Source organism: Aspergillus karnatakaensis, assembly GCF_047715665.1.
Source record: "Aspergillus karnatakaensis strain CBS 102800 unplaced genomic scaffold BJY04scaffold_6, whole genome shotgun sequence".
Classification (NCBI taxonomy): Eukaryota; Fungi; Ascomycota; class Eurotiomycetes; order Eurotiales; family Aspergillaceae; genus Aspergillus; species Aspergillus karnatakaensis.
Window position 1 is genome coordinate 60,307 of NW_027395718.1, and position 14,899 is coordinate 75,205.

The 14,899-nt window shown below is 50.8% G+C and overlaps 8 protein-coding genes and 1 non-coding gene across 9 annotated transcripts; 4 read left to right on the forward strand and 5 right to left on the reverse strand.

Moving 5' to 3' along the window:
- Nucleotides 1-48: 48 nt before the first annotated feature.
- Nucleotides 49-1,052, reverse strand: BJY04DRAFT_179699 (SDR family oxidoreductase). The gene has a single exon (XM_073709944.1). The coding sequence runs from the start codon at nt 1,024-1,026 to the stop codon at nt 82-84; it is 945 nt and encodes a 314-aa protein (XP_073575233.1). The 5' UTR covers nt 1,027-1,052; the 3' UTR covers nt 49-81.
- Nucleotides 1,053-1,241: 189 nt separating this feature from the next.
- Nucleotides 1,242-2,609, forward strand: BJY04DRAFT_230963 (Zn(II)2Cys6 transcription factor). The gene is made up of 2 exons (XM_073719405.1): nt 1,242-1,437; nt 1,498-2,609. Exons 1-2 carry the CDS (start codon nt 1,289-1,291, stop codon nt 2,582-2,584), a joined length of 1,236 nt encoding a protein of 411 aa, XP_073575234.1. The 5' UTR covers nt 1,242-1,288; the 3' UTR covers nt 2,585-2,609.
- A 24-nt stretch (nt 2,610-2,633) lies between these two features.
- BJY04DRAFT_214220 (RidA family protein) lies at nt 2,634-3,098 on the reverse strand (the record flags this gene model as incomplete). The annotated part of the gene is made up of 2 exons (XM_073715157.1): nt 2,634-2,929; nt 2,987-3,098. 2 exons carry the CDS (start codon nt 3,096-3,098, stop codon nt 2,634-2,636), a joined length of 408 nt encoding a protein of 135 aa, XP_073575235.1.
- A 502-nt stretch (nt 3,099-3,600) lies between these two features.
- BJY04DRAFT_t24 lies at nt 3,601-3,673 on the reverse strand. Its single transcript has one exon. It is a non-coding gene; the product is annotated as a tRNA-Thr (tRNA).
- Nucleotides 3,674-4,254: 581 nt separating this feature from the next.
- On the forward strand, nt 4,255-6,482 carry BJY04DRAFT_214221 (uncharacterized protein; the record flags this gene model as incomplete). The annotated part of the gene is made up of 2 exons (XM_073715158.1): nt 4,255-5,408; nt 5,756-6,482. 2 exons carry the CDS (start codon nt 4,255-4,257, stop codon nt 6,480-6,482), a joined length of 1,881 nt encoding a protein of 626 aa, XP_073575236.1.
- A 1,108-nt stretch (nt 6,483-7,590) lies between these two features.
- BJY04DRAFT_179704 (uncharacterized protein) lies at nt 7,591-8,880 on the forward strand. The gene is made up of 4 exons (XM_073709945.1): nt 7,591-7,972; nt 8,075-8,225; nt 8,328-8,470; nt 8,553-8,880. The coding sequence occupies exons 1-4, from the start codon at nt 7,864-7,866 to the stop codon at nt 8,873-8,875; spliced, it is 726 nt and encodes a 241-aa protein (XP_073575237.1). The 5' UTR covers nt 7,591-7,863; the 3' UTR covers nt 8,876-8,880.
- A 395-nt stretch (nt 8,881-9,275) lies between these two features.
- Nucleotides 9,276-10,964, reverse strand: BJY04DRAFT_205244 (MDR family MFS transporter; the record flags this gene model as incomplete). Its single annotated transcript, XM_073713572.1, has 3 exons — nt 9,276-10,163; nt 10,224-10,665; nt 10,726-10,964. The coding sequence occupies 3 exons, from the start codon at nt 10,962-10,964 to the stop codon at nt 9,276-9,278; spliced, it is 1,569 nt and encodes a 522-aa protein (XP_073575238.1).
- A 512-nt stretch (nt 10,965-11,476) lies between these two features.
- Nucleotides 11,477-12,250, reverse strand: BJY04DRAFT_205245 (glutathione S-transferase family protein; the record flags this gene model as incomplete). The annotated part of the gene is made up of 3 exons (XM_073713573.1): nt 11,477-11,922; nt 11,973-12,153; nt 12,221-12,250. The coding sequence occupies 3 exons, from the start codon at nt 12,248-12,250 to the stop codon at nt 11,477-11,479; spliced, it is 657 nt and encodes a 218-aa protein (XP_073575239.1).
- A 560-nt stretch (nt 12,251-12,810) lies between these two features.
- Nucleotides 12,811-14,827, forward strand: BJY04DRAFT_230965 (flavin-containing monooxygenase; the record flags this gene model as incomplete). The annotated part of the gene is made up of 5 exons (XM_073719406.1): nt 12,811-12,939; nt 12,991-13,095; nt 13,145-13,208; nt 13,258-14,297; nt 14,366-14,827. 5 exons carry the CDS (start codon nt 12,811-12,813, stop codon nt 14,825-14,827), a joined length of 1,800 nt encoding a protein of 599 aa, XP_073575240.1.
- Nucleotides 14,828-14,899: the final 72 nt, after the last annotated feature.

Here is a 14,899-nt window from a genome sequence, read left to right on the forward strand (position 1 = left end):
TCAATCTGATTTATCGCATAATATAAGAAGTGACTTTAATCTATGGATGTCTAAAGTCTATACATGCTCGGGCTGTCTATCCTACTCCTCCAACATAGTCTTGAGAACATCAGCTGGAGTCCTCCTCGGGGCAGAAATCTCCAGCACCTCCTTGCTGGTGGTCGAAACTGATTGCTTTCCTTCCCAAGCTCTATCCATAGCATGTTTGATCGTCAAGATAATGTTCTTCCCCAGCTGGTTGGGAGCGACAAACGATTCCACAATTGACATATCCTTGAAAACCACCTTCTCAACCTTTGTGCCGATATAATTCTCAACCATGCCCACAATATCTCTTCCGGCAACATCCTCCGGTCCGTTTACCACATACCTGGCTTTATTGTGCTTCGACACGTCATCCGATACCAATAGATAAGCAGCGAGGATACCGACGTCATACGGGTCGATGACACCCACCGGCGCATCTTTCGCAGACATTAGGCGCAGGGTCTCCTGCTTTCCAGTTTTGCGATACTGCTTAATGAGTTCGGCGGAGGTGGCGAGCATGAACTGCGTGAAGGCGTTCGGTTGAAGAGACGTCCACTGCAGCGCCGAGAATTCGGGAGTACTAAGCATCGTCTCAATCGCCCAATGCGTGCGAGGGTAGTAGGCGTCACAGTCAGGACGGACATTTGGCTCAACAGTCGAGATCCGCACCACGTATTTGACACCGGCTCTGAGGGCTGCAACGTGGAATGAGGATTCTTCAGTGAACTGGGTCTGGCTGACATTGGAGGCGATAAAGGCTCGCTCAACAGAGTTTTCGAGGAGCCAGTCGGCTGTAATATCGATCCAGTTCTGCTCAATGACTTCAACACCAGGGATCTTAGCGAGCTGCTGGGCGACGGGATTGGAGAGGGATCGGGTGAGGGCGATGACTCGGTGGTTGGAGAGGGTGGTGCTGTTTTTGAGCAGCGTTGGTAGGGTTTCGGTCAGACTACGGCCGGTGTTTCCGGTTGCGCCTGCAATGAGAATAGAGGGAGACATGATTGATGATTGAGTAGTAACTGAGCTGTTTAATGCTGCTCATACATTGCAGACTGCCAAGCTTATATACATGCACAAGGGCTGCTTAATAACGGTAGTGCTCACCAATCAAGCATGATTTCCAAGCGGGTGGGATTTCCGACTACTACTCCATCCCACCGTTTATCCCACTGGTTATCCCACCACCTTCAGCTCTCATCCATCAACAGACATTTCTAATACGGATCAAGGGTTGCGAGAAGGATTACAGCTTACGAACATTATGCTATCACCATCCAAGTCATTCGACTGTGACTTTCCAGGTTGTTCTGCGACATACCGGCGAAAGGAGCATCTGACTCGTCACCAAGCGCAACATTTACCGCAGCAAACCATAGAATGTCCTATCTGTGGGCGATTGTTCAAACGCAAGTATGAGATCTAAAGTTTATAATCGTAATCAACCTTACTGACTCTTACTCTTACTCCTAGTGACACTCTCCGCCGACATGTCCGACAGAGCCACCCCACGAGCGACCCAGTGCCTCCACTCCGGCAGGCCTGCGTGAACTGCCGCAATTCGAGAACTCGCTGCGAGGGAGACCCGCCTTGCTCTAGATGTCGCCGTCTCCACATTGATTGCACGTTCGTCAACAGTCCCAGCTCACAAACGGCCGACTCAGAGCCTGCTCCTCCCAGCGGCGGTCCGGACAAGATACAACACTTCCTACAGCTGTACTTTAAGAATTTCCACCCGCATTGGCCAATAATCCATCGCGGGACGTTCAAGTCGAGCAATGAGTTTCCTTTACTTGTTCAATCGATGGTTGTTATCGGGATGTGGGTCAATGGTGCGCCAAACACACGGACAGCGGCTATTTCTCTCCATCAGACTATCAATACGGCGATATATGAGCAAAGGGTTCGTTATCTCCTCCTGCTCCTGCGTTCAAGCCAATCTGACAGCGTGTTTATGCAGGATCAATGGGATATGTCAATTGCTGGGGAAACAATCACAAGAGACACCCCCTCCTGGCCAATGCCCCTCTACCAGGCCATCCTTCTCCACGTCATCTTTTCGATTCTTCTTCAAGGCAGCACTGGTGTCTCTCTCGGACTAACTTTAAAACCTTCTCTCTCGGGAGCCAATATAGATCTTCTCGCGTCTGTCGTCCAGGGGTGCCGACGTCTAAAGATATTCCACTACCCAACCATGCTCGCCCACTACCTGCCGTCCGAAGTCATCCCATACGTATGGAACATGGTTGAAGAGGCAAAACGGTTCGGTATAGCGCTCTACAGAGTTTGCAAACTCATAGAACCTTGCGAGCGGGACGAGCCTCGTCAGCAACTCCAGGCCCGAGGCGAAGATACACCGAGAGCACCTCAAGGCTGGCAGCTCACAGCAAATGAACTTCAATTCCCGCTCCCGTCAAGTGACTTCCTCTGGAACTCAACAAGTGAAACGGAGTGGATTTCCGGCTCAGTGGTGGAATTAGAACTGATACGCTCCGGCGATACTCTAGAGTCAGAGTGGATTTCGAATTCAGCTGAGCTTTTGAGGGTAGTCGGGATGTAAAGGAAGCAATCAACCAGTATACAGCATATTCCATATTTCTATACATAACTTATTTTGGATCATGAGCCACAACCTCAATCTCAACCCTCATATCATCCTCGCCCAACCGCGTAACCCCAACACAAGTCCAAATCGGCTCGTGGTTCGGAACCCATTTCTTGAAATTGCGCACCATGGCATCCAGCGCTTCATTGTTGATAGGCACATGGTAAGAGTTCACGCGAAAGACCTGCTCCCATCCTTTCCCGCCGGCGTGTTTGAGATTGAGGTCGACATTTGCGAATGCTTGGTCGATTTGGGCGTTGATTTCGCGGTGAAATTCGCCGGTTTGGGGGTCCCAGCCGCCTATATTCTCTGTTAGAAGCCGTTCATTGCACGGATATAAAGAATGGATTTGTGTACCTTGTCCAGCGCACTCGATGCGGTCCCCAATACGTACGGCCTGGCTGTATTTGAATGTCTTTTGGTTGCGATCGCCCACGCCGGGGTAGTTGTAGTAGGTAAGGTGCGACATGCTGAGCGTATTGCTAGGGATTTGGATTTTCAAGAGACAACGAAGGGCGAGTGTAGGTAGATATACACCTGGGCAGGGCCGTCGGTGGATACATTGAGGGCGGAATTCATCTTCCGCCCTGGTCATGACGTACAGCAACCAAGCTGATCTGACTAATTAAACTCGATATCCATAATCAAGTATGTAGAAACGACAGAGGCGCCATTTTACTACGTAAGGTACACGAATAGAGACGGTCGAGGCTCATTGTGGGACAATAACCATTGTTACCTAGCGGTCGAGGACTGCCACTTAACGAAGTTCGAGGAGGCACGCCCTGTAGCCCAAGCGCGGTCCAGCGTTCCAGCGTTTCTATTGTGTGGGACAAGATAAATACATCGTTATCAGGTTCGATATGATCCAAGTAATCAAGCAAAAAAACGCAATCATTCAATCAAGTGTACGGAAATCAGACGAACGAAGAAAGACAGGAGGGAAGATAAAAAAAAAAATTAAAAAGAACTGCTCCCACGCGGATTTGAACCGCGGACCTCATGATTACTAGTCATGCGCTCTACCAACTGAGCCATAGGAGCTGATTGGATGGTACTGCCTTTGTCATAATGCACTATAACCCAACCAGCTAGCTGCGTTAAAATCACATCTCTTCCACACTCCCTCTGTCGCCTCTGCCCTATTACATCCCCCTAGCACGTGTAAAAGTAGATAATATAGGCTGTTCGAGGAAGATATAGGCGGTATATACTTCTCTGCCTGGGTTAATTCGTGATTATTGGATATCTTGTGGTTTGGCTGCCTACTTACTTACCTCCCCCAAAATATATATATTTTGTAGTATAGTATAGCCCCATCATTTGCTCCACAACCCTGTCTCTATAATACGAAATCCCCCCCCAAACCACCCATATCTTGTTCCGACTACTGCTAAACCAATATCCCTATCATCCAACCGAAGATCTCGATACGGGATAGATACCCTCTGACCTCGTTCATGCTACAATGATCACCGGGCGCAGCTGCAGTGGCTGAGCCAAGATTCGCTGCAAACAAAAGTACGATTTGCGGGGCATGAAGCCTTATCTTGAACATAGCCGCCGTCCATCGAGAATACAAGGTAACTAGTTTCGCTTGTTGAGAATCTCTTCAGATTTCTGGGATGCAGAATTCAGCGGTGGTCCCCAGCCAGTCCGACCCGTCCTTTGCCCAACAAGGAACCGTGGACTGGACACAGCTCGCTAGATCAACTGTCACCCTTTCGCTCGAGGTTCTTTCCAGGCTGAACCAGGCTGGGGTGGAGACATTTACTCTCGCCGTCGGACAAGCCGTATTTTCGCCCTTTCTTATTCCGCCGGAGTCTCAGCGGAAGATACAGTCGGTTCTTTCGGATTTGAAGCCATTTTCTTCATACGGCAACATCTTATGGTTTGGCTTCGGAATCAAGCATGTGGTCCGACTGCTAGTGGAGTCAGAGGAGGGCATCGCCTGCGTCGCCCTTTGCGGTGGCCTCGCTGTCTCTTATGACAAGTTCTACTGCGCACAGGTGCTGCGATGCTTGACAGAGCACCAGTCAGCGCCGAGTCACCTCAAGCCATCGATTCTGCAATGGTCGAATTTGATCAATGTGTGCTCTGGATCTCTCGCGACTTCAGACTTTTCCAATATTGTGGAAGGACTCTGTCTACTCTGGAATGATAAAGACCTCGATTACCGGAAGCAACGAGGCGCGACAACCCCTGCTGCACTAGCCAAAGCTTTGACTACTCTGTCAGCAGTCTCATGCGGCGCTATCCACAGTGCAACATTCGCCGGTGGCCCGGATTGCGCATGGCTTGCGGCGCTTGCGGAGTGGGTTCTCGGGTTAACGGTCGAGGTGCGTGATGCAGAGACTGGCCAGTGTCTGTATCGAAAGATGGGGGGCGCGCAGTATGATACGCCACAAGTCACAGTACTACGAGCCTTGAATGCACAAAGCTCGACGCTACAGCTCAAGGACAAGACGTGCTTTCTGCCCACCGGTGCCGAGATGTTTCGCGATAACGCCGACGCCGTCGAAAGGATCTTCGCAGGTGGTCGTTCAACCTGGGACTCGATCCTGGCTGATTCCCTCCCTGCTGAACCTCTTCAGCGCTTGTTTTCGCCAGAGGCAGCTCCTTCATTTTCCATTATTCTCCACAACGCCTTCGAGGGCATGAAGCAGGAAGTCGCTGACACAAGAGGCTTTTTTGACATCCTCCCAGAGCTAAAGCCTATTCTCCTACACTCTCGAACTGAGAAACAAACAGTGGATGAAGCTGTCGACATTCTTTATGAGTTATGTTCCTGTTCTCTATGTGGACGACCGACCGGCTCGTGCAATACTTGCATATTGAGAGTAGTCAAAACCATCTTGGAGTACATCTGGATCCTTTCACATTTGCACATACACGAGAAAATCCTACCATCCCCGGCAGGCCTACGCCATCTCTACTCAATCTACAAGAGCTCATACAAAAATCCGATACTGGCGGCTCGAGTAATGAACAGGAACAGGACGTATAAAAGCTTCATCGCCGGAATACTGCATATAATGACGGGGATACCTGTCCTAGAAGAGCCTAGCAAAGATGTATCGGCTTTGTCTAGCTCAGGAATTTCCATCTGCTGCGGCTCGCTACTAGACCCGAATTCACCCCCGAGCGAGAGCCTTTTTTCCACGTAGTGCCCGGCCACATTCAAAAGGACGGTACATTCTTTCGAGGAATATACGATTTGAGCGCGAAATATGCTCTTCAGGTCGAATCCGTCTTAATTTCGGCCAAGAGCTTTGATGATATGGTTGATCTGACCTTGGGTAACAGCCAGAAGAGGTTAGACCTCAGCCTCATGGTCATACAGACACTCGATAGCCAAAAGCTGGCAGCAGGCTATGTCTGGCAAACTTCACGCCGCGAAAATGCACGCCATAACTTCCACGCATTCTCGAGCGCGAACCTCCAGCAACGGATTTTTGACGCTCCAAACTATCCGCTATGCACAGCCCAGAACATAAGGGCAAGGCGGAGTAACAAGGCGCTGATTGGGAGATGCTCGCAGATTTCCAAAGATCTTCGTCATCAAATGCCTTGCGGCGCTCGACCATGGCCTGGACAGTGGGTGCTCGTTGATGCTTTCGACTCCAAAAATGCAAAGACCCCGACTGGCGCCACAATCTATATGGGGTCACTTGCCACATTGTACAGTATTATCTGCAGTTGTGATCCCTTTGTGAAGCTGAAGCTGAAACTTGCACGGGTATGCGCAACGGGGTGTTTGTTCTGTACCTGCCCTACAGAGGCGCGTGAGATTACTATTATCTCGTCGCAGACTGCTGCAGCTGGTGTACTGTTTGCAGGTGATATCGAGTGAGCGGAACCACACACTGGAACTGTGCTTTCCAACAGTGGGCATTCTGGGCCTGCTACAGTGGATTTGCTAACTAAACTACACAAGCGGAAGTCATTTTAGTGATGGATCCAGCAATTCCTATACGCAAAGCACCCATTGTTCTCCGATTGAAGCCGTACTAGAGATATACCTCATACAGAGAATGAGATATGTGAAGATTTCCACGAAGCAGTATCTGCGGACAGTATACCTTACCGTATACGTCTACCTATCAGTCTCGCGCGACCTGTAGATTCCAATTGCGAATAAAGTACAGCCCCCCATATTACTTGAGCAAGCGGAGCATTACTTGACGGCTCTAGAGTCTATCGAGGAGTTTCTTCCAGCTTGCATGACTTTGTCGTATTCTGAGGTAGACTTCAAGCCCACCTGTTGCTACTCGATGCACTAATTGGCCTTTGCATCCTATGCTGAAGCGTGCGCTGTATTTAACTTCAATATGCTGCCTGAATTTATGGCACTGCAATCACTAACTGAGCCCCAGCTTGAAGTAAGCTCAATGGCCTTGCTGAGAATGTCCCATGGATAGAGCTCCAATCACTGAATAGAAGCCGTTCGTTACACACCACATGGAAGTCGCGCATTGGGAATACAACGTCTCACGAGGTTTCCCCACACTAGGCATTTGACGTCTCCTAGAGCTAGATGAGTGACACCGTCAAGGATTGGAGAACACTCCAGGAGAAGTCTACCATTTTCAAGATGGTACTCCACATCCAAGAACCTTGAAGAAAGCTTGAACTCGATCACTCTGAACCGTCGGTTCAAAACTTCAGTAAGCAAATAAGCATCTGCTCTGAGATTAGGCTCTTTTTCACTCCTTTCCAACGCTTCATCTCAGAAGAAGGCTACCGACAGCCTTGCGGTGGTGGCCCCCAAACAGAGAAAAAGCAAAACACCATCCATCCTGGCCAAATCCACGAGCTGTTGGCCGAGCGCACCCTAGCCCCCTTTAGCCCCAATCCAATACGAGCTCTCAGCGAATTGGAGCCCAGCCAGATCGCAGAACGCGGAAGATTAAGCGACACTAATCTCCCGGCCGAACATCGCTTGGGACTAAAGGCTGAAGGTTGAACTCCTGAGCGATGATCCGATGGATTCCTGGTCCCCGCGCAGGCTGTGAACCCGACTTTCCCAGATTGAGGCTCCTCAGACCGCCGACACACCTGCGTTAATCTCAACCACCGACCTGAAGGAGAGAAGTTTGAAGCTCCCGCTTGCTTGCCTGGATGCGCGACTGCTTGCGACTTGAAACCTAAGGCTTTCTTTTTGAATTCTGCGCGCGGTTCTACCCGTTGACGAGATTCAGGCCCAGACCCGGGCTTCTCCCCCACAGATCAGGATGTCGTCTTCTCTGAGCTCATCTTCCGTGGTTTCCACAATCACGACAACATTCGTGCCCCAGCAGGGTCAAAATGAAGTTGTTGGTTTCTATAATGTCGGCGGCGTAGGTGAGTCGTCCAGAATTACCACCATCCACCATCCACCACCACCACCACCACCCAAACCCCCTTCGAATGCGATTAAAGCTAACACAATCAATATTTCCTCAGTTGAAACGGCCATCTGTGCGTCCGACTATGAGTTTCTCACATCAAGCACACACGGAATCTGCTGCCACACGGCGAGCCGGGATGCATGCATGTACGACAATAGATGCTCCGGAAGCATGGTATTCTACGAAGATGGAACGTCGGCGACTTGGTACGTCCGCCTTCCTCATTTTCCCTCCTTTTACGCCCCATGAAACTGTTATACGAGATAAACACTGGCGTGGACGTAGCTAATGGTGGACTAAACCCGTAGCTCCAACAACAATCTCTGCGTCGAGACAACACTCTTCGAGCAAGAGACCTCGGCGGCCTGGTCTGTCGTGATGAACTGGTGCATGGCTGAAAGCGTTCCGACGAGCTTATATTGGACGATCACGGGGTTGCAGCTTACGCTGGGTAATTGCCACCCGCCTCACCAATTGACCTTCCCATATCAAGCCCAGTACTGGAATTGCTAACCTGATTTTCTTGGGTATAGTCCCCGCCGACTCAACAGCAACAACCACGTCCTCCGACCCCGAAGAAACCGAGACCCTCAGCACACCCGATAGCGATACCACGACGCCCACGAATACAAACGCATTACCGACGCGGACAGACATACCCGATTCTCAACTGGATGACGGTGGAGATGATGGTGGCGGTACAAACGTGGGCGCAATTGCGGGCGGTGTCGTCGGTGGGGTTGCCGGGTTGGTTCTGATTGTTCTTGCTGTGTGGTTCGTGATGCGGCGGCAGAAGAAGAAGGATGCGGAGGTCAGGGAGATCGGAGGTGGCTATACAGAGCCGGAGCCGAAGTAGAGGGGTTTTCTAATCGAAGGGAGGTATTTTGGTCGTGACCTTCGGATCTAATAGCGTCGTACAGCATTTCTAATAGACAACGAATACCCTCTCATGAGAAGCTTTGAATGAAGAGAACCAGTTCTGGTGCCAGACTGCGCAGCGGCCATTATGAGGAAACAGAAAGTTGACTTAGGGCATGTCTCATCAAGCCACTGAGTAGCAGAATTGTTATACACATCTGGATGTATTCTTCAGCTATTGTTCTGTCCTCATAGTTCTCACAGTAGGTAAAGTACCAGGAGGTAGCCCTTGATCAAAATCTACACAAACAAAATACCTACGGCCCCAGACAGAAAGCCCATGAAATCTCCATAATGCAAAGAACTAATCAGTCAGATACCCAAGCCCTCTCCCGCTTCTACACCTTGCACTTCTCCTCAACCCCAAAATCACCGTCCAACTCCCCTCTAAGCTCGACCTGCTTTTCCACCAGCGCAAGCAACAACCCAACACCCGCAAAAGCAATGCCCACCAACCACACCCGCTTCAACGCCGCCGTAAACGCATCGATGACCTGACTCTGAACATCCCCGTCAACAGAAACAGACTGTAGAAAATCCAGTGTTGCATGCTCATACACGCGACCCCCCTCAAGCAACCCACGGATACCATCATCCATATTCATCCCAGAAACCTCATCAAACCGCGTATTGAATATCGCAGTCGGAATCACACTATCAAAGACCATACCAAACGAGCGCAGAAACTGCCAGGTCCCTGTGGCCGTTGCGGTATCGGCGTCTGTGAGTTTTGCCTGCACGGCGGGGAGGGCAGTTGAGATTATCAGACCCAACCCGGCAGACTCGATAAGCTGGAAGATGGCCCATTCCGCCGTGGAGGAACCGCGATCTAGGAGACTGAAAATGCCGAATCCGAGCGTGCTCAGTGAAAATCCAACAATGTGTATGATTTTGTATTTTCCTAGTTTCTGCATCGTCATGCCCCAGATTACAGCTGCCATGGTCATAAAGAGCACTGTGGGGAGAAGTTGCACGCCTGACCGGATGGGCGAGGGCATGAGCACGCCTTGAAAGTATACGGGGAGGAAGTACAGGACCCAGACGGTGTTGATGCCGTGGAAGAAGGTTGCCGTGAATGCGGCGGCGGATGTGCGGTTGTTGAATAGGTGCAGCGGCATGAAGGGCTCGGGGCAGAGATGAGTTCCTTCAAACAAGCCTTCGAAGACCAGTGTTGCTGCGATGCCAAGTAGGCCAAGGACGAGTGGGACAAGAACGTCAATGGATTTCTAGGGGTGGATAGTCCCTGCCCAGCCAATGCCGATGAGGGCGGATGTGCATGCTGCAACGAAGAGGGTATTTCCAATCCAGTCGAGCCGGCGCGTAAGCTCTGAGAAACTGGCGCGGGTGGATTTAACCCGTAAGAAGAGAATGAGTAGAACAAGACCGAGCCCTGCAATGGGGAGGTTGAGATAGAACACCCAGCGCCATGTGGTGCGCTCCCCGATGACGGGCCCTATTGCAGTACCGACTGTTATCCCGCCGAAGATGATGCCCAGGTAAACGCCGTGCTCGCGAAGGGGAACGATGTCGCAGACAATCGTCTCGACGAGGACATTGATCCCGCCGGCACCGACTCCTTGGATTGCGCGTCCGGCGATGAGCATGTCCATGTTGCTTGCGCCGCCGCAGATGCCGCAGCCTAGAGCGAAGACGGCGACGGCGATGATGACGAGCCACCGGCGACCGAAGATGTCTGCGAGTTGCCCGAAAAGAGGTTGGAGGGCGGTCCTAGAGAAAGGATGTTAGAATAGAAACGAAACAGCTGAGGAGGTGTATAGGCGATAGTACATGGTTAGGAAGTATGCAATGATCACCCAGTTGTATTTCTCGCCATCACCCAGATCCGCCGTAATGCTTGGTAGGGCTGTTGCAACAACAGTGGATTCAATCGCGGCAAGTAGGCCGGAGACTGTCAAGGCAACAATGATGAGCCAGAAGCGAACTCCCTTTCTACGCAGGGTGTCTGCCACATGCTGTGGTTCGTTGACGGGGTGATCAGTGCTGGCGATCGAGCTGTCGGTAGCCATGATGACTGTAGACAAGATATTTGAAGACCAGTGTATGAAGAAATGCTGAGAGTGTATACGAGTAGGCGGAGAGGATGCTGCCTTTCTATTTAATGTCTTCCACGGCTTTGTGGCCATGTAACACCAATATCACCGAGTACATCCCCGAACGTCGCCGACATCACTGAATCACAAACCTTGCCTTTGTATTAGAGCCTCAACCTTATGATCAACGAGACACAGAGCTACTCTGCGGCATATCTCAGAAGATCGCTGAGTTGTAAGATAAGGATAGGGATAAAGGGGGGATTGTTCATGAAGAGCAAGGTTGCTTGAAACTAGATATCTTCAAGAGTACGATACTACGGTGGCTTGACGAACAGAGAACTATGTAGGGAAACACATCTGGTGTGGCACCATCCTCAGATTGAATCGTGCTTAAAGCCCTAATTGTTCGGAAATGTGACTGCGGCGCTATAATCACCGCAGCCTCAGTCTACCGCGAACGTGGATGTCAGCAGCCGATCTTATCATCACTGCCCCGGCGTATAGGGATAAGTAATAGCCTTCTCGCTCCAAACAGGCTCCTTGATAACCTCCCTCCAAGCGGGTAGGGCATAGATTCTCTCCGCCCAAGCCGTGATCCCCGGATTCGCCTCTCTCCACTCCTTATCCAGCACGAACGAGAATCCTCGGGTAAGCTGACCGGCAACATACAGATCGGCAATGGTCAAACTGTCCCCAACAAGATACTGACGACCCTCAAGATGCTTAGCGATAATGTCGACATTCTTTAGCGATTTGGCCTTTGCCTCATTGACGGCCGCTTCATCATAGGGACGTCTACCGAGAATAGGTGCGAACCAACCAGCTAGGTTGGGTAGGATCTGGGTGTTGGAGTAGGAGAGCCAGCGGTGGACGGAGGCTGTATCCTGCTTGGTTTTGCCGAGGAGAGGGTTGTTGTCTTTTTGGGATGCGACTAGTAAGTGTATTAGCAATGTTTACTGCGAATTGGCCTGAAGTACGTACTGTAAGTGAGGATTGCAGTGCTCTCAGTAAGAACGAAGCCGTCTGCCCCGACAAATGTGGGGATCAGACCCTGAGGGTTGAGCTTCAGGTACTCTTCGGAAGAAACATTGGGAGCACGCAGGGTGAGCTCGAGGCCGAGCTCCTTTGCAGCGACCAGCGAGGGCAAGGTGCGCGGGTTATCCTGAAGCGTAGTCAGTATTTTATCTCTCCTTCCTCTAGTTACGGGGTTGTGTGCAGGGTAGCCATACCTGAGCGCCGTAGATTTCACCGAAAGGCATTGTGTAATTCTGTGTAGGGATATTTATGAGAGGTTAGGTCGGAGCATGCTCTATTTCTGCTTTATATAGTCTAGTCAGGGCAGGGCAGTGATGAGGCATAGATCTATGCGATGGTGAAATAGCGAGCACGACATATTGGAGAGTCCTCTCGTAACCAAAACGCATTTACTCCAACTACTTCTCAAAACCACAAGCAATGGCATCATAGTGCCTTGCCAATGAAATCATACAAAGAAGACGTGACTTCCGACTTCGGCCTTCTAGTGATTCTCATCGACATCGCGCAAGCGGGGAATGGAGTAGGGGTAGGACAGTTCCCTGCGGCGAGTCAACACCAAAGGAATTCTTGGATTTATAAGTCACCATTGCTAAGTACTGCACATCTTGACGATGCGTGCTTTTGGTAATTATGTCGTCTTCTATTAATGATTTTACCTCGCGGTTTGCGTGGCCGTCTGCCTTTTGCATGTAACCAATGTTGCTTAGCTATAAGAAAAGCAGGATGCGCCCTCAATGCTTCTGGCCCATAGTCAATGTATTCGAGACTCTCCAGTATCAAAATGGGCTCTCTACCGGAAACATTGCTTAACGGCAACCAGCCAAGTTCATCTCCACACAATCCGTCGAGCCGATACAGCGCAAAATACTTCCCGAAGCAAGAACCTTGGAACCCACAGCGGCCTGTGAAGGTAGCCATGAGATCCTCCGCATATTAGAGCGAGTCGCTAAGCAGTGAATAGATCATTATTGTAGGCGGCGGTATAGCCGGCCTCGCAGCGGGCGTTCTGCTCCCGAAGAAAGTGCCAAACTCAACTGTTACTATATATGAGCGCCAGAGAAGGGTTGTAAGTGAGCAAAGTCTACTTCAACAGTTGCGCATACTAAGCATGCTAGGGTGGAACCTGGAGCCAAAACGTCTACCCAGGCGTTCGATGCGATGTGCCTTCACATGCGTACCGTGAGCTTTCCCTACTTGACATGTCGAATGGAAGGCTTACACTACCCAGAACTTACAGTTGACCCCAAGACCGACTGGACAGAATATTACCCCAAAGGCTCCGAGATCCAACAGTATTACGAGGATGTCGTCGACCGAAACAACCTCCGAGACTCCCTTCGCGTCAACCACGAAGTGCTGTCTGCGACCTGGCTCAAACACGCGAATCAATGGGCGCTGGAAATCAAAGACCTCAAGACAGGCAATGTGTTCATCGACACCGCCGACTTCTTTGTCAGCGCTCAAGGCCGCATTGCGGACCCTAAATACCCCAAAATCAAAGGTCTACTTGATACCTTTGGCGGCAGAGTGGTTCACACAGCAGCCTGGCCTCCCGACCTGGATATTAGTGGCAAACGCGTCGCAGTAATAGGTAATGGTGCTAGTGGACAGCAAATAGTACCTAATATCTTTTCTCTCGTTTCTCATCTCGACCACTATGTCCGCACGAAGACTTGGGTTACTGCTTCGTTCAGCGCGAACCTACACCAAGCCACCGCTGATGCCCCGGGTGGACCGGTGTATACCGACGAGCAGAAGGAGATTTTCCGGACCGATTCCAAGGCGCATCTGGAGCATCGGCGTGAGTTCTTCCTGGCGTTGCAGCGGCCTCCAGGTAGTGAGGTTCTTGGTAGTAAGGCGAATGCTGAGCTCCGCGGGCGGATCATCGAGACCATGAGGAGCAGAGTCGGTGGTGATGAGGAGTGGCTTCAGCGGTTACTTCCGGATTATGCTCCTGGTTGTAAGAGGTTGACACCAGCACCTGGGTATTTAGAGACTTTGCAGGAGGAGAAAGCGGAGTTTATCACCGAGGGGATTTTGGAGGTTGACAAGACGGGTATTCGGACGGTTGATGGTACGCATCGCGAGGTGGATGTTATTATTACGGCTACTGGATTCGAGCGCGTGTATACCTCGCGGTTCCCGATCATTGGTAGGGATGGAGTTGATCTGCGAGAGAAGTTTAGTCTGAATGGGAAGATTGGGTATCCGGAGACGTATCTCGGTCTCATGGCGCCGGGGTGCCCTAATTACTTTACCGTTCTACAGGTATACCACACCCTCTGATCTATTTTACCTTTACATTGGGTCAAGTTGAGAGCTAATGTACTCCGCAGGCTCAAGGAAACGCCCGAGGCGGAAGTGTCCCTTTACAATGCGAGATCGCATCAACCTATATCGCAAAATGTATTCGCAAAGTGCAGTCGCAGAGCAACGTCTGGCTCGAGCCTCGACAAGACGCAGCTGAGGAGTTCAATGACGTTGTGAATGGTTGGGCTCAGGACAAGGTGTTCCAAGACAGCTGTGATGCTTGGTCGAAGATTGGATACGGCGCCACTCGCACTCTACTTACTTGGCCGGGTACCTACCATCATAGATCGGCTGCCTTACGGGATCCTCGATGGGAGGATTTCCATTTCAAGAGGCGGACAGGGGCCGAAAAGAATCGGTTTGAGTACTTTGGTACTGGGATTACATGGCGTGAGGTTCATGGTCGGAGTGATGAGCTCTTGACGAGTTATCTCAAGGAGGTGGGCAAGTTTGATTTGGCGACTGTGCACGAGCTTTGGAATGATTAGCGCAGTGTTCGAGCAGACTCTAGTGCTCATCAGTAAATCTACCAGGGCTAGTGAAGGTGGACTAAGACTGTA